Source organism: Oncorhynchus clarkii, chromosome 17 (assembly GCF_045791955.1).
Source record: "Oncorhynchus clarkii lewisi isolate Uvic-CL-2024 chromosome 17, UVic_Ocla_1.0, whole genome shotgun sequence".
In the NCBI taxonomy this organism is placed as follows: domain Eukaryota; kingdom Metazoa; phylum Chordata; class Actinopteri; order Salmoniformes; family Salmonidae; genus Oncorhynchus; species Oncorhynchus clarkii.
The window spans coordinates 53,008,104-53,026,481 of record NC_092163.1 but is presented as its reverse complement, the minus strand read 5'-3'; the positions used below and the strand labels follow the sequence as shown (position 1 = coordinate 53,026,481).

At 41.5% G+C, this 18,378-nt stretch overlaps 1 protein-coding gene across 2 annotated transcripts; it reads right to left on the bottom strand.

The window, feature by feature from the left end:
- Positions 1 to 454: 454 nt before the first annotated feature.
- LOC139371094 (integrin, beta 7) lies at positions 455 to 15,383 on the bottom strand. Of its 2 annotated transcripts, none has more exons than XR_011627202.1 (15): positions 15,025 to 15,156; positions 13,071 to 13,150; positions 7,715 to 7,910; positions 7,042 to 7,212; positions 6,664 to 6,905; positions 6,340 to 6,495; positions 6,097 to 6,192; positions 4,648 to 4,737; positions 4,001 to 4,147; positions 3,678 to 3,868; positions 3,040 to 3,266; positions 2,458 to 2,924; positions 2,049 to 2,421; positions 1,552 to 1,712; positions 455 to 1,222 (listed from the first exon to the last, which is right to left on the bottom strand). XR_011627202.1 is itself a non-coding variant. In XM_071111162.1 (15 exons), exons 1-15 carry the CDS (start codon positions 15,086 to 15,088, stop codon positions 1,154 to 1,156), a joined length of 2,292 nt encoding a protein of 763 aa, XP_070967263.1. In that variant the 5' UTR covers positions 15,089 to 15,383; the 3' UTR covers positions 455 to 1,153. The 2 variants fall into 2 exon arrangements, 1 of the variants encoding a protein (XP_070967263.1); XM_071111162.1 differs by having other exon boundaries at positions 2,049 to 2,242; positions 2,717 to 2,924; positions 15,025 to 15,383.
- Between the last annotated feature and the right edge of the window lie 2,995 nt (positions 15,384 to 18,378).

Genomic DNA, 18,378 nt, shown 5'->3' with positions numbered 1-18,378 from the left:
GAAACTATTCCCCAGGTCGTTGCTGCAAATGAGAATGTGTTCTCATTCAACTTACCTGGTAAAATAACATATAAATAAAATATAGTTAAGGAGGGTAAGAATGGCATAATCAACTCCTCTGCTAGGCTGATAGGTAAACTGAAATGGGTAGAGAAGCTTCTGGGTGACACTGAGAATATGACTTTCACAATTTTCTCAAGGCATTTCATTACTAAGGATGTCAAGGTGACAGGGCGGTAGTCATTCAGCACAGAGGAATTGGGTATAATTATTGAGTTTTTCCACAATACTGGCACGTGTTGCTGGTTGAGTGAGGATTGGAAAATGTCTAGCCTTATAAAAACACCAGCCTTTATTGTCCAGCACAGTGCGTTAACACTTTTTTTCTCATAGACGGTATGGATTCTGATGAGAGACTAATCTTAGTTTAATAATAATTTTGACATCCGTCTGGTTCATGTTTTTCCCTTCTTTATTGCCTGCTCATTACACTACAAATTACTTTATTATAATTGATATAATTAAAAACGGTACTATATCATTTCAATCACACAGTGCTCACATAGGCCTACTTAATTAATACACTGTACAGAGAAACATTTGAAATATGATTCAGCTGATAATAATAATTCGAAAATAATTCATTAAGAAAAACTGAATATAATAAACACAAACTAAATGCACAGACTAAAAACGAATGACCCTTCACAAGACTTAATAATTCATACCAACTTCAGAACATTTTAACTCTCAAATGTTTAAATAAACAGACAAATGCAGAGGAGAAGGAGGACATAAGGAGATGGGGGACTTCATCATGAGAAAAAGACTGAAAGTTGAGAGAGAGTGGAGTGGTCTCACTACTACTCCTGTACAACAAGAGGAAGCAATCAAATTGAAGAGAACCAATAAGTGAGTATGGGAATAAACGTGCTGCAAATCATATCTGAAATACGTGTTGGCCTTGAAATACAGGGAAATAGAATGTAATGTTCTCATGACAAAGTCTTTGATCCTCTTAGCAACAGACGGTTCTTGCGGTTCCCTGAAGTTATGATCGGCATAAAGTATGGTCTGGCTTTCACTTATTACAGTAGATCACAGGTTTTATGGAATGAAAGTGTTTGTTGGCTTTAGAGTCTAATGGTTTGGATCAGTCCTCTTGAACGTGCATGGGGTTCATGACCACGGTCGTGGCATCCTGGAACAAGGGATTTTTCATCTGAAACACAAAAGGACCAAACAAGAGAGAAGTTTAGTACAGAGGGAGCATCATGTTATCAACAATCAATTTCAACACCTAACCTTACAAATTTTGCATTAAAGACTTATTAGGTTGATTATTTTCTTTAAAATCAATACTAAACAACCACAAAAAGACCAAACATATTCACACAAATAATGATGAAATCTGCTATTCATATAAAAAACTATGAAACAGAATAATAGAAAGTTATTTGGATATGACAAGCAACCAGTTATTGCAGGGACATTTAGCCTATCGCACGTCATGGTGATTCATTGTCATGTGTGTGCTGTTCTTTCTCTCACATCTTGCCAGACTTCGGCCTCCTTTGCTTTGAGGAAGCTGTCATACTCTCTCCGGTAGTGGAGCTCTAGCATAAGCCTGCTGATGAGGATCACTGCGATGCCGATGAAGATGATGCTGGACACAGAGCTGCCGATGATCACGTAAGTCTTGTCAATAGAGCCTGCCAGGAATGTGGAGAGGAAGCGGTTGTAGTAGAACATGTGTCCTGACTGGGCCCCAGTTTCCCTGGTCAGGTCACATGGTAAGGAAAACCCCAATTATAATACAGCTTCAAATGTTGAACAAACTTTTTGTCTAATGTAAACAATATTTGATCAAACAACTATAGCAGTATAGGGCAGAAAAATACATCATAGGAATAGTCATTTTTAGGTGAGCCTAAACACTAGTAATATTATAAATTGCTACAATGAGCAGTGAGATCCGAAGAAGTGAAAACATTAGAACATAAAATGAAACTAAAGGATGATGATTAGAGATAAATTGAAGGTCTCACGAGGCAGATCTGCGTAGAAGATCAGGATGTTGCCCTCAGGCAACAGCTCCACTTTGTAGGAGATGGTGTCTTTACTGCAAGGGAACTCCTGGGGTCCCTTCATCCAAGTGAGCTTGACTGAGCCACAGAGTTGGCTGCAGTTACTCTTTAGGCCGCTAATCTTTTTATTGTCCAATTCACATGTCACACAGTCCCTGGACATAAAGACAGGTTAACAGACATACTGAAGGTACACACACACACGTTTTGTTGTTCCATCCTCGTGGGGACCTAAAATTAATTTATATTCAAAATTCTGTTTTCCTTAAACCCTAACCCTTACCATAACCATAACCTTGACCTTAAACCCTAAACCTAACCTTAACCCGTAACCCTAACCTAAATCCTAAACCTAACTCCTAACCCTTACCCTAACCCTAATTCTAACCCAAACCCAGTTCTAACCCTAACTCTAACCCCTGATCTTATAATAGAATTTGTCCTCACGTGGATGGGGGAAATATCCCCACGAGGGAGAATTTTCCTTGTTTTACTATCCTTGTGGGGACTTTTGGGGATTTTATTGTAGCAAAAGTAAACTGTTGCTGTACGGTCACTATTCAAGACCTAAGCTTTGTCAACCTGGAAGCTCAATCCAAACTCACTTTGAGTTATTGTCTTGTACTCACAGGAATTTTGGGCATGCGTTAGCAATCTTTGAGCAGTTTATGCCAAAGAAGTCTTTGTTGCACTGGCACTGGTTACACTGGCATGTTCCCTGGCCATTGCACAGCTTCCCAACAGTCCTGCACTGGTCGGTGAGGGTGGAACAGTCACATGCAGAGCCTGTGTAATTGGCATTACACTTACATGTTCCACATTCACACTGCCCATTACCTGCAGAAGACATTACATGGCTGAAAAATGGGCTGCAATAAAATACTAAACTAAGGAACACATTCTTCAGCCAATCAAAATGCATGGCAGGAACTAACTGTTTGATTTTACTCACCACCGCAGAGCATGTTGTTGTGGCGGGCACAGCTGTTGTCATCACATTGGCAAAAATTGCCGCGGTGGGTGCCCTGACACATACACATGCCACACTCACAGCTCCCATGCCCGCTGCACAGCTGCGAGGAGTTGTCTTGGCGACATGTTGCGGCCATAGAGTCGGCAGAGGTCATGTCCTTAGGCCGCTCACACTCACACCTCTGACCCAGGTGACCCTCATCACAGCTAAAGGGCATAGTATTTTACAAAAACTATGAAAAGCCAGGGAAAAACAACAAAAAACAGGGGAAATTCTGATACTTATAGCCTATTTTGGGCCAGGAGTTGTTTCTGGTCAGGTTACGTGATCAGATAAGACTCCTATTCCTACTCATCAGTATCTAAACAACACTTTAATCACTTTCTCTGTATTCTCTTTCTCTGGAGAACAATTGGCTTGATTCACCTGAAGTTTTGATAACATCCAGTATATCTTTGATACATTTCTTTGACTACAAAAACTAGTTTACTGCTCTGTGGTAACAGTCAGACTGCAGACTGCAGCTGTTTCCCTCACTCTGTGCAGTTTGTAAGCACAGTTCTCTATCTCACCAAACAGGAGGTGCTGTGAGTTCTAGTCATAATTTTAGGACTTGCCTGCAGATGCCGCAGGTGAGCGTTCCAATTTCATTGCAGTGTGAGGACTGCTCTTCTCTGTCTTGGCAGTCACAGTCACACAGGGTTTCCACAGAGACCTTCAGGGTCTCGCTGATGCCCTGCAGTTTTAGGGAAAACGTCTGCTTCTCCTTTAGACATGTTGAAATGTTCAGGCTTACCGTGAAGTTGACCTGGGAGCAAGAGAGGGGAGAATACACAACAAAATGTTCTTTCAGTTACATGACTAACTCCTTTGAAGACATGAGCTTTGCTGTTCTTATTCACATTATGATCTCTTCCCCCGCCCCTGCTTTGTGCCAGACCTGCTGGTTGAGCTTGACGTTCATGCACTCGCCCCTCCTCTGCCAATGGGTGTTGTCCCCTTTTTCAGGGGTGCAGTGGGATCTGTAGGTCACGTCCAGATCTGAGGGAGCTTCATGGTGCTCCAGTAAGATGGTGGAGGACAGGTTCTGTGAACAGATATGCATTACCAGATAGAACTGCTGATGATGTTACATCTCTGTCTATGTGTCCAATAAATGGCATTTCATTGCAAAGCCACTTTTGTTTGTAAGAAATGCATTTGCAAAAGTAGTATATATTTCTCTATTTTAACATACTCCTATCTAGAGAAATGTAGGTCTATCATGTATGAAACCTTTGAAGTCCCCACTAGGAAGATTTAGACATAATTTGCCACAGCCTATTTTTAGACCTGTGAGAGCACAGCGCACACTATACACTGTAGATCAGTAGGTAACCATGATGCCATGGTTTCCAATGAAAATACGTATGAGTAGGTTCTACCCTTTTAGTCTGCAGTGTGACTCATGAGCATAACCACAGACATGCTTTTATTTCCAGCTTCAGCATCTCTGTTTCAAATAAAGCATTCCTATTTTTTGGTCATTGCAGCCATTCGCCATTTTGCAGTAGCTTGTTAACTGTATTCTAAGCTTGAGATACTCACACTGTAGGCCTCTGAGATGAGCAGGACCACGTTGCTGGAGTCGTTCTTCAGGACCCCCACCACTGACTGAGGGATTAGTTTACTCAATGCCTAGAGAAGTGTGTGTGTGTGTGTGTAGGTGTGTGTGTGTGTGTGTGTGTGTGTGTGTGTGTGTGTGTGTGTGTGTGTGTGTGTGTGTGTGTGTGTGTGTGTGTGTGTGTGTGTGTGTGTGTGTATGTGTGTGTGTGTTTAGGTATGGGCACAATAGAGAGAGATGGGAGGAGGTATAAATACTGAGGTTAAAGGTCCAAGGCAGCTGTTTATCTCAACATCAAAGCATTTCTGGGTAACAATAAAGTACCTTACTGTGATTGTTTTCAATTAAAATGGTAAAAACGAAACAAAAATAACTTCTTAGCAAACAGAAGTTTCTCAAGCAAGAATTTTGCTGGGACTGTCTGGAAGTGGTCTTAGTGGGGAATGGATAATGAAAACTAGCTGTTATTGGCAGAAAGGTTTGGAACTCTCTTTCTTATTGGTCTATTAACTCATGTCACCAGGCAGGCCAAAACTTCATCCCACCAAAACAGCCTGAAATTTCAGGTGGTCTTTAAAACATCTCTTACACTAAAAGGGTATTATCATCCTTTTCACAATTTCACAGTATTATTCCAAACTCACAGTGTGGAAATATATAGAAAACACAGAGAAATCATGTTTTTGACTGCATTGGGCCTTTTTTCCATTTGGGCCATTTTTCTGGAGAATTTCTCCTGTCTTATCCAGTGTCCTTGTGTGAATTTAAGTACGCTCTCTCTAATTCTTTCTTTCTTTCTTTCTTTCTTTCTTTCTTTCTTTCTTTCTTTCTTTCTTTCTTTCTCTCTCTCTCGGAGGACCTGAGGCCTAGGACCATGCCTCAGGACTACCTGGCATGATGACTCCTTGCTGTCCCCAGGACACCTGGCCGTGCTGCTGCTCCAGTTTCAACTGTTCTGCCTGCGGCTATGGAACCCTGACCTGTTCACCGGACGTGCTACCTGTCCCAGACCTGCTGTTTTCAACTCTCTAGAGACAGCAGGAGCAGTAGAGATACTCTCAATGATTGGCTATGAAAAGCCAACTGACATTTACTCCTGAGGTGCTGACTTGCTGCACCCTCGACAACTACTGTGAACATTTAAACATCTTGGCCATGTTCTGTTATAATATCCACCTGGCACAGCCAGAAGAGGACTGGCCACACCTCATAGTATGGTTCCTCTCTAGGTTTCTTCCTAGGTTTTGGCCTTTCTAGGGAGTTTTTCCTAGCCACCGTGCTTCTACACCTACATTGCTTGCTGTTTGGGGTTTTAGGCTGGGTTTCTGTACAGCAATTTGATATATCAGCTGATGTAAGAAGGGCTATTTGATAAACATTTTGTGACATTTTGTAATCTGCTCTTACAAACAACCTCTCCTGTCAGTTCTGACCTTGTAGGCAGCAACACTGTCCTCGGTGACAGCAAAGATGAGCTGGATGTTATTGGCTGCCAGGACCCTGGCAAGCTGGCCAACCGATGGGTAGTCCTGAGACACATACATGAAGTGGATTAAATAAGCACAGAAAGATGTTGTAGTACCCCAGTTCTCCTGCAATAAATGTTAGCCCCTATCACTGAAACAAGCTCACGTCTTCTAAGTGATGATCACCCTTCTCCTCTCTTGATAACTCACATATTTAGTGCCATCGTAGAAGCCAGTGCCATTGAGATGGCACATGCCGTCATGAGGCTCGAATATACCAGCCAGCCTGCCATCCCCGGCAATATGGAAGGTGTCATCTGACGTGTAGACCAGGATCCGGGTGACATTGTTCCAACCAATCACACTCTGGAAGGAAAGAGAGAGACACAGAGTGACAGAGATGGTGTGAGGAAAGTAAGAGAGAGAGAAAGAAAGAAGGAAAAACCCATAGAAAAATAAATATGGATGTTCTAGACATCCTTGCCTCCAATCTATAAAGTGGAGGTGACTGTGTTTGGTTATGTATGACACTACCTGGCAGACAGCTGCCTGCATGATTGCGTCAAAGCCTGCCTCGGGGGAGTCCAGGTTTCCAGAGATGATCTGGTCGCTGACCCTGGTCTTGAACTCGTCCACGTCTTCTGTGAGTCTCAGAATATTTTGGAAGCTGAAGGCAGGTTGACAGATGTTCAGGCGGTTGGGACAGGGGTTATTCTTCTTGGCCTTCACCTGGCTGACGTATGGCAGAGCCACCTTGTCTACAAATGAGCCGAAGCCTGACAGCGGAGAGAGGAGAGGGATAAAGATGGACAGGATGAGGAGAGGTGGCATATTCGGATGACTACACACAGTTGATTGAAATCCTGACATGAAATACTATCTTCTGCAAAAGTCTGTCTCCTCAGCACTCACCAATGCGGACCTTCTGGGTGACTTTTTTCAGTGCAGAGAGGATGTCCTGGCCTAGGTTCTTGATGGTGTCCAGGTCGTCCTTCATGGAGAAGGACAGGTCCATCAGGTAGTACAGGTCTATGGGGTAGCCCTCGGCTCTCTTGAATGAGACATTGAAGGTCTGAGGGACTCCTGAAACAAACGGGTCAGCTAGAACAGTTATCAACTGCAAATACATGCATCACTACAATCCTTCACATGATGTCGTTATTTCTATTACTTTGCACGGCTTCAAAAATAATCTATAAGGCATCACTACAAATGTCAGATTTCAGACCCGTCCCTGTTTGAATTTCAGATTTCAGACCCGTCCCTGTTTGAATTTCAGATTTCAGACCCGTCCATGTTTGTATTTCAGATTTCAGACCTGTCCCTGTTTGTATTTCAGATTTCAGACCTGTCCCTGTTTGTATTTTAGATTTCAGACCTGTCCCTGTTTGTATTTCAGATTTCAGACCTGTCCCTGTTTGTATTTCAGATTTCAGACTGTCCCTGTTTGAATTTCAGATTTCAGACTGTCCCTGTTTGAATTTCAGATTTCAGACCTGTCCCTGTTTGTATTTCAGATTTCAGACCTGTCCCTGTTTGTATTCTGAGAAATACTTCCTTTTAGGAAGAGTCATATAACTCTCACCGACTCTGAGTTTGAAGAGGAGGTTTTGTGGCTTAAGCTGGACCACATTGTCTGAGTTGCTGCTGAGATCATTATTCTTCAGAAAGACTGGATCTAATCGGGGGTTGATGATGTCCATCTGCTCACAACGCCTGGTCCTCAGAGACTCAGCAGTGTCACACCTCCGCTCACTGGACTCTCCAGACTTCAGGAAGTCCTGTCAGGAGGATGTGTATTATGGTCTTAGTTCAGTGTGTCGGACTAAGGATAGAGAAAATAAAACACTGACTCATACACGTGGGATGCCAGGTTATCATGTGGGCCTACCTGCTGTCAATCCAACAGATGGGGGTACATCTCTGTATAATTATTATCTTTAAAGATACATAGGACATGTCATTATTATAGATAGGACCTATAGATTAGACTGTTGCTTTGGGGAAGAGGGTTTTGGTTGCAGGGAGAAATGACAGAGTTAAAGTCAAAGCCAACAAACATTTGAATGTATCACCAATATCTTCACCAACATATATACCACAGAAATTAACAGGAAATGCATGTGGAAATAGAATAGAAAGACGGAAGTGAGTCTGACATCAGTTGCACGACTAGTTTAGGAAACCACAGAACGCTGCAGCAGCACAATACACCATTCAATTATCAACCCCAAACTGAGAGCAGGATAGGGAACATACACATGTTGTGTAAGACATGAGCACCCAAGCAAGACAGTGTGTTCACTGATTCTGAATAAGACAGTCCACTGGGCACACACGGGTTGATTCAATGTTGTTTCCATTAATTTCAATGAAATTATGTTAAACAACGTGAAATTGACCTTGAACTGACACCTGTGCCCAGTGGGGTTTGTCAGCTGACTTGAAGTATTAACTTGAAACAATAAAACCGTTTTTAATTGTGAGCAAGAGCCTCACTGATAATCTTCAAAAATCTAAGCAACATAAGCGTGCGATAAAATCTGTCCTACTTTCTGATGCTGTCCTACTTTCTGAGTTGATCAGGCTGTTGATTGTGGTCTGTGGAATGTTCGGTTTCAATGGCTGTGCGAAGTTGCTGGATATTGGCAGGAACTGGAACATGCTGTCGTACATGTCGATCCAGAGCATCCCAAACATGCTCAATGGGGGACATGTCTGGTAAGTATGCAGGCCATGGAAGAACTGGGACATTTTCAGCTTCCAAGTATTGTGATATGGAGCTGTGCATTATCATGCTGAAACCTGAGGTGATGGCGGCAGATGAATGGCGCGACAATGGGCCTCAAGATCTCATCACGGTATCTCTGTGCATTCAAATTGCCATCGATAAAATGCAATTGTGTTGGTTTTCCGTAGCCTATGCCTAACCACACAATAACCCCACCGCCACCATGGGCCACCATCTGTTCACAATGTTGACATCAGCAAACCCACACGACGCTATACACGTGGTCTACGGTTATGAGGCCGGTTGGACGTACTGATAAATTCTCTAAAATAACATTGAAGGTGGCTTATGGTAGAGAATTGAACATCAAATTATCTGGCTAGAGCTGTGGTGGATATTCCTGCAGTCAGCATGCCAATTGCACAATCCATCAAAATTTGAGACATCTGTGGCATTGTGTTGTGTGACAAAACTGCACATTTGAGTGTAGGCTTGTATTGGCCCCCGCACAAGGTGCACCTGTGTAATGATCATGCTATTTAATTAGCTTCTTGATATGCCACACCTGTCAGGTGGATGGACTATCTTGGCAAAGGAGAAATGCTCACTAATAGGGATGTTAACACATTTGTGCACCAATTTTGAGAGAAATAATCTTTTTGTGAGTATGGAACATTTCTGGGATCTTTTATTTCAGCTCATGAAACACAGGACCAACACTTTAAGGCACCTGTATTTATTTATTTTTACCATAAAAAAAGCTTATGTTATGGCAATTCGTCTGAAAAAGTGGTGAAAAAAAATCTAAATAATTTAAAAAGAGGACCAACTATGATATGTATAATCAAGGCCTTGAGACTATAAAGCCTTGCAGACTATATCTACTAAATGTCTAGTTTTGAGATTAGTATTTTTTAATTGGAAAAGTTGTTACAAATCTGTATAGAAGATGTGAAAGACATACCGTTTTCAACCATTGGAACCATTTACTTAATCATTCATGTATATCTTTTTTGTGACTTCACATTTGTGACTTCATCAATATTATCTGGAATATGTTTAGAACACCCAGAATCTATTGCTTTGTTTTACCATTCATCAACTGGAATCTGTGACAAACCTGGACCTTTTTGTGAGTAATCAATTACATTTTAATTGCAACTAGAACAATAACTCTCTTAAGTCTTTAAATGGGGAAAACGTGTTGGAACCAGTCTTTGTAAAAGTGTCTATAGCAGACCTGGGTTCAAATCAATTATCCATTGAAGCCACCGTGCAGCCATCTTGGTACTCTTCCTTCAACAACGGTCAGGAGGAATTTTGCACCATTCCTATTTACAAAACTGTTTCAGTTTAGCAATATTCTTGGGATGTCTGGTGTGAACTGCTCTCTTGAGGTCATGACACAGCACCTTAAATCGGGTTGAGGTCAGGATTCTGACTGGGCCACTCCAGCAGGCGCATTTTCTTCTGTTGAAGCCATTCTGTAATTGATTTACTTCTGTGTTTTGGGTCGTTGTCCTGTTGCATCACCCAACTTCTGTTGAGCTTCAATTGGCGAACAGATATTATTAGCATTCTCCTGCAAAATGTCTTGATAAACTTGGAAATTCAATTTTTCCGTTGATGATAGCAAGCTGTCCAGGCCCTGAGGCAGCAAAGCAGCCCCAAACCATGATGCTCCCTCCACTATACTTTACAGTTGGGATGAGGTTTTGATGTTGATGTGCTGTGCCTTTTTTTCTCCACACATAGTGTTGTGTGTTCCTTCCAAAACAACTCAACTATAGTTTCATCTGTCCACAGAATATTTTGCCAGTAGCACTGTGGAACAGCCAGGTGCACTTTTGCAAACTTCAGATGTTCTTGGTGTCCTCCCATGAACACCATTCTTGTTTAGTGTTTTACATATAGTAGACTCGTCAACAGAGATGTTAGCATGTTCCAGAGATTTCTGTAAGTCTTTAGCTGACACTCTAGGATTGTTCTTAACCTCATTGAGCATTCTGCGCTGTGCTCTTGCAGTCATCTTTGCAGGATGGCCACTCCTAGGGAGAGTAGCAACAGTGCTGAATTTTCTCCATTTATAGACAATTTGTCTTGCTGTGGACTGATGAACATCAAGGCTTTTGGAAATACTTTTGTAACCCTTTCCAGCTTTATGCAAGTCAACAATTCTTAATCTTAGGTCTTCTGAGATCTCTTTTGTTCGAGGCATGTTTGACATCAGGCAATGCTTCTTGTGAATAGCAAACTCAGATTTTGTGTGTGTTTTTTATAGGGAAAGACAGCTCTAACCAACATCTTCAATCTCGTCTCATTGATTGGACTCCAGGTTAGCTGACTCTTGACTCCAATTAGCTTTTGGAGAAGTCATTAGCCTAGGTGTTCACGTACTTTTTCCAACCTACACTGTGAATGTTTAAATGATGTATTCAATATAGACAATAAAAATGCAATAATTTGTGTGTTATTAGTTTAAGCACACTATGTTTGTCTATTGTTGTGACTTCGATGAAGATCAGATAAAATTTGATGACCAATTTATGCAGAAATCCAGGTAATTCCAAAGAGTTATAGCCAGGGGTTGGAGCCGGTTCAGGGAACAGAAAGAAAACCTGAAAATGATGACATTTTTCTAGGAATAGAATCAGAAATGAAAACAAAAGTGATATATACTGTTCCGGATCAGAAAAGTAATTTTACGTTCAAGTCATTTTTTTTATAGTCCCACAAAACATGCAACAAACTGACTACACAAAGACCTCACTGTCACTCATAAACTTATTCCAGTGTCTGCCTGCCAGCTGTAAATCTTTGCCAGTGTGTGTGTGTGTGTGTGTGTAGGATACCTACCCCTCCCCTCCCTCCGAACCATGCATAGTCTACTGTAACTACTGACATTACAGGTGTGATTCAGAAATTAGGGGGAGAGATTTTGAATTAGAGAACGATGGATTATCTTTTCAATGCTAGTTAAGGATACAATAGTTTTCACGTTTCACATTGGATTTATTAACTACAAAAAGCTAAGACGCGTTTTTATTTGAATTATGGTGCCGCTCTGCACACACAAGCTTGTTAGTTAGCTAGCTAGCTTGTTAGCTCTCAACAATTCTAGGTGGCATTATGTGTAATGTAATGGAACTGAGAGTCATGATCAACAGCTAGCTCTGGTCCAATGTTAGTTAAGCCAACTCTCTGAAGTTCAAAGACATTCAAAGTTTCTTCATAGAAGCCGCTCCTCCGTAGGTATAATACTGTGGGCCTAATTCAGATAACGCATGTCATAACAACAAGATGCCCAGCGCTTCATGCCCAGCACTCTCCTCACACGCAACATTTTATTGGAATGTTACACTCTACACTACACTTTTCTGACCAATGCATGTACATAGCTTGCCCACTCCACAGCAAGCTGCTCTATCCATTGGTAAAGTAATTTAATGTTGAACTAAATGTCATTTTTACTTGTTTTTGGTTTGAACTGGTTCAGAACTTTATTTTGCTGGTCGGAACAGTGGAACAGAACAAAGAATACGTTATGTTCAGAATGAAACGATTGGAAAAGAACTTTTCTTCTAAATGTATGACAATATGAAGGAGAAATGTAAACATTCACTTGACCTAACGGGCTTTCCATCAATCTAACCTTTCACACCAGTAGGTAAGGAGGTAAAGTGTTTGACACGTCACGTGATCTCTTCCACCATTAAATTTAAGGTCCTGTATAATTAAACCCATAACTGTAAGTAAAATGTCTGCTGAACTGTAGAAGCTATTGAAAATGTTGAAAATATAACATCCACAAAATCTTACATGAGCTTGATGGGACATCATTGTCTATGATCTCACCCAATTTGCAAAATATTTTCACCATTCAGCCTGCAGTGAAGACCCATTACCCCTTGTTTTTCTTCTTCTTTTTTCCTACTATTTCTCTTTTTTTCCCTCTCTGTATTATTGGGAAGGACCCGTAAGTAAGCATTTCACTGTTGTTTACGACGCATGTGACAAATAATTGTACTTGATCCTATTGTAAGTAGCTCCTACAGTGTGAATGGCCTAATGCCGTTGTCCCACAAGCCAACTCACAAAGCAATAGTATCACATAGCCAGAATAGCAACACTCAAGGATAAAACATGCAACAGTTTGAAACAAAGAAATGAGGAAGCAGCAGCAAGCCAGATGATACATGATAAAGCTGACCTTGTGTTTGCACCAGGCACATCCAGGGCTCCTCAGGCAAGCTGAACATGAGGGCTGGGACACACATCCTTGGGGGACCCCTGAAACATCAAACACAGTGACATCATTAATGATCCCTGACTCTCTCAGGCACAAATTCACAGCAGAGGTCTAGGAGGGTCTGCTACAAGGGCGAAATTGTGGCGTACATTGGGGGGGAAGAACAGTAGACGGTGAAATTTGTTTGACATTTTAAAACACATTTCCTGCAGTTCTAGGGGGTATGAGGGGGATAAATGATTTTGAAAGTATAACTGATTTCTTAAATGTATTATTTTACTCTCCCGTACGGACTTGGGAGAGGCGAAGGTTGAGAGCCATGCATCCTCCGAAACACAACCCAACCAAGCAACACACATCCAACCCGGAAGCTAGCCGTGTGGTGGAGGAAACACCAGCGACCTGGTCAGCATGCACTGTGCTCCTGCCACAGGAGTCGCTAGTGCACAATGAGACAAGGATATCCCTGCCGTCCAAACCCTCCCTAACCCTGGACAACTGTGTATCGCCCCATGAGCCTCCCGGTCACGGCCAGCTGCGGCAGAGCCTGGGCTTGAACCCAGAATCTCTGGCGGCACAGCTAGCACTGTGATGCAGTGGCTTAGACCACTGTGCCACCCGGGAGGCCCCAAAACTGATTTTTTAGGTGGGTGGAAACTTCCTGCATTTCAACACATTTTGCCATGGGGCAGAGAGAAAAATGTTGCAGTTTTAAAGTCCCACCCAAATAATGTTGTTGACCCTATACTCGTATTTGTAGCCAAAGCATAAATTGGGGGGAAAAAAACATATATCTCAAACAGATTGTTTAAAAAATGCTTGCCATTTCATCATAGAAGATGATGTGAGCTGACCAATCAGGGGTCTCCTGCATATTTATTTTTAATGACCGGTAAACGCCCACACCAGTCTGTGATTGGGGTACTACCACACCATTCTAACACAGAAAAGTGGCTTTTTAACATACTTAATTACCATTTTTTGGAAAGAAAACTATTTCACTCATATTCTAATGAATGATAAGTCATATTTCATAGAAATCTGGAAACACTGGACAGTTACCTTTTTTTAGGTTGACTTTTTTAGGTTGGGCAAAAATGTAAAACTAAATAAAAAGTATTTAAACTGATCAATGCACCGTCATACCAGGTCATTTAACGCTTAAAGTAAATAGATGAATAATATATAAGGTATTTGTCATTTCTTACCACAGGCTGCTGAGGGGAGGACGGCTCATGATAATGGCCGGAACGGAGCGAATTAATTGGCATCAAACACCTGGAAACCTTGGAAACCATGTATTTGATGTATTTGTTGCCATTCCACTAATTCCGCTCCAGTCATTACCATGAGCCCGTTCTCCCCAATTAATGTGCCACCAACCTCCAGTGTTTCTTAACGATCTCTACAGCTTCCATCCAAAAACCAATCCTGTGAAATGACGTCAACACATACTGGAGGAGTTACTGGCTAGCTACAAGTGGCTATCTTAGCTAACGAACTAGCTACGTTGGTTGTGGCGTGCATGACCAGAAAGACACATTGATGAATCACCAAAGGCACACCCTATTTCTGTTTGAAAGTTGGACTGTTTTCGTGCCCAAAGTCGACCGTTAAAGCAAGGGCCTGTTCCCCGTGGCAATTTTGCCTTTGGTTTGCTAAATTAATATAGGGGAAATACTGCTCTCATAATGGACCTGCCATTACCCATGTCTGCCTTGTGCTAGGTACCAGTACCAGGGTTGGGGTCAATGCTTGTCAATTCCAGAAGTTAATTCTTACTCAACGATTTCAAAATCAACATTGGAAATAAATTACACTTTCTAATTATTGAATAAGAATTTCAAGTCAATTCCTCTATTAAAATGGGATACCCCCAACCCTGACTAGTAGTTGTAGATGGCAGTGCACTTACCTTGAATTTGGTTCTGTCCCACACAGTACAAGAGAAAGGTCCCTAATATAAAGATCCCAACCATTGCCTGAGGATATAAATGGAGTGAGCGATAGACAGAGCGGATGAGGGTCTTCTTCTAGAAAGAGAAAGTCAAGAGAGCGTCGTGAGAAGGCAGGGAGCAGGAGGCGGGCACAGAACACAGCAGACAGGCCACTTCCCCTTGAGTTCTCACAAGTTGTCAACCACACACCCCACAATGTTCGTTTCTCATGTTTTCTTAGTCGACCCTCTTGGAAACGAGAAAAATAATCACTAACTAATTTTGAGCCACTAGATTGAAACCAGAGGCTTTCTCCCGTCTCCTTAATGTGAGAAATGAAACTCAAAGCTAAACCAAACCTTATTTCTAATTTAGAAACGTTCCCTAGAGCTTCCAATACTGTTATGATCTCAATAAATAATTGTAGTGATTTGAATATCACTCTTACGCTTACAAACACTTGCTTTCTCATCCACAGCTACTGTACACCCAACGTTCATCCACCTACTGTACACCCAACGCTCATCCACCTACTGTACATCCAACGTTCATCCACCTACTGTACACCCAACGTTCATCCACCTACTGTACACCCAACGTTCATCCACCTACTGTACACCCAACGTTCATCCACCTACTGTACACCCAACGTTCATCCACCTACTGTACACCCAACGTTCATCCACCTACTGTACACCCAACATTCATCCACCTACTGTACATACATTACACATACATTTCAAGGCCTGCTTAGAACTTGTCTTTAGGACATCATAGCCTCAAATCTATGGGCTTCAATAAAGATATGCTCTCTCTCTCTCTCTCTCTCTCTCTCTCTCTCTCTCTCTCTCTCTCTCTCTCTCTCTCTCTCTCTCTCTCTCTCTCTCTCTCTCACACACACACATAAACATGCTGCAGATGTTCTGGGAAGGAAGTTGGCTGGTGTCTGAAATGGGTCAGGCGTTGATTAACACAAACTACAGACCGCAGATGAAATGTGGCAGCTTGTCTGACTGGCTGGGAGACAGCCTTTGGTTACAAAGGGGCCGATTCAGACTTTACGGCCCCTTTGTGACCTTAGGAAATGTGCGCCTGAACGGCCCTCCAACTGATAATTACTGAAATAAATCTGTAATTTTCTTTGCTCACACGACATACAGAAGGCTATATCAGTCCGCTAATACAGGACTTGTAAAGGCTCAGTGCACTAATTTTGTAAATATTATTATTTTTCTTCCTCAATTAATATATATATATATATATATATATATATATATATATATGTATACATTTATTCTGATTTTTAAGGGGGTGCAGCACCCTCAGCACCCCTACTTCCTGTAGCTAAGTCTCCATCCCAAACGTGTATTTGGCTGGCACTGGCATTTTCCCATGCTTTAAGAGCAACTGAACGTAATAAGCAACTTCTTGTTTTGAAAACGGTCTATGTGGCATCGATATGAGTCACAAACATTTATTTTAGTGTCAGCATGTACTACAAAGTGTAAATAGTATCATTTTGGTCATAAAGTCAGTCTGGTCCAAAACGGAGATTTGGTGATAATTAGGAAAAATGTGTATGTCATGGAATGAAGCCTATTGTAACAGTTTTCTCTTTGAGTTGGGTTTTCAATCCTGACCACAGCTGGCAGCACCCAAGTAATCATCAATCCGGAGCACAGCTGCATGCGACCAGATCATAATGCCCACGGTCAATTTGGTTTGACATGCGATTTCCCTATTGTGCTAGTTAGGGACCAACAGTATTACACAATATAATTTTAAAATGTCAATAGTTCCACATTTCAATTACTTAAAAACCTCAAACCAACCATACATTTTAGAAATGCATGTACACATATTGAAAGCATTTAATGAGACAACTAAAAGGTGTGCAACATGAAAATATTGTCCCATTTACATTGTGTAATTTATTGACTAGCCCCACAGATAGGCTATCCAAAGTCAAACCAATTTTGCCACAGTCTCACACCAACCAGCTGAAGCTAATTGGCAAAAGAAGTTGGCTAGGTGGATAGCTAGTCTAGGCTACTTCCAGACACAAGACCTGATTAGACTGTAACTGTGTACTGTTTTGGCAGAGTGAAAGTACAAACACTTCCCACATTCAAACACACACAAGAGACACCTACACTAAAGCACGCCTCCAAAACCCAAATCGTTCTCAGTTGCATTTCCTAATGAGGGGAATTGAAACTGAGGCTAAATCAGGAAGTTCAGCCCCCCTTTAAATTCAAGGTCAGAATATGCATATGGGAGACTGGAGTAAATTGAGCCAAAGGGGTATGTTAAGCCACCCTTTTTCTAGCAAACCATACACAAAATGTATAATTTGACCAAATATTTAGGAAGAGGTCTGTTGGGGAATAATCAGAATTAGTTGGGTAACATAGATAAGATGTTTTATTTTCATGATATGCTTATGAGTTCATCAGAATGTATCTTGTTGTACTATAGTGGTGGCCATTTGCAGTTATCTGTTCTCTGTCATGGGGTCAGTTATTTGGGCCGCAGAGAGGGGAGGGGTCAAGCTTGTCTTCATATGTAAACATATCTTTTAAATCAATTATCTCTTGGCTCCACAATGTCTGTGTGCCAGTCACTGTGTCTATGTGATCTTGTCAAGGAGGGAGTATTTGATATATGCCCGTTGATAGGTTTTGTTTTATGGTTCTGAGAGCGAGAAAAGAACATGGTTTAGGAGACAAGGCTGAACGATAATTTATGGCCAATGCTGTCTGGCTATGTGTGTCTTTGCTATAAAGGATCTCAGTTGCAATGTGTAAGGACTCTCAGAGAATTCATTGATAGACACTGAATTGATCTGAGAGTCACATGGTTGTGATGGAGCTCATATAATTAAAGATGGACTTTGTGATAACTCTGACTTGTGTGTGGTTTGCTCTCATGATTTGGTAAATACAGGAAATTTCCACGACAGGTCATAATTTCATGAGTCTGAAGAGTGGTAAGGAAGTTAGGCCCGAGTAAAATTAATCTATTGTGTTAGAGGTTTCATGATGCTTGTATCTAAACCAAAGTAGATCATTTTAACAGTTTGGGTCTCTATATGCTTCAATGTCCTAAACCTAACATGAAAGTGCATCCTTGTAGTTGTGTGGGCTAATATAGTCAAAATGTTTACCTTGGGGTAAGTTAAGCAAATGTAAGTGTTTTCTTCCCAGGCGTAATGCAAAGCATTATTTCTGGGATATGATGTAACAACATGGCGTGGCCCATGATAAAGTCTTTAAAAAAGTAGTGTTTTTTAGGTGTTACTGCAGATATAGCTATATGCACCATTTTGATTT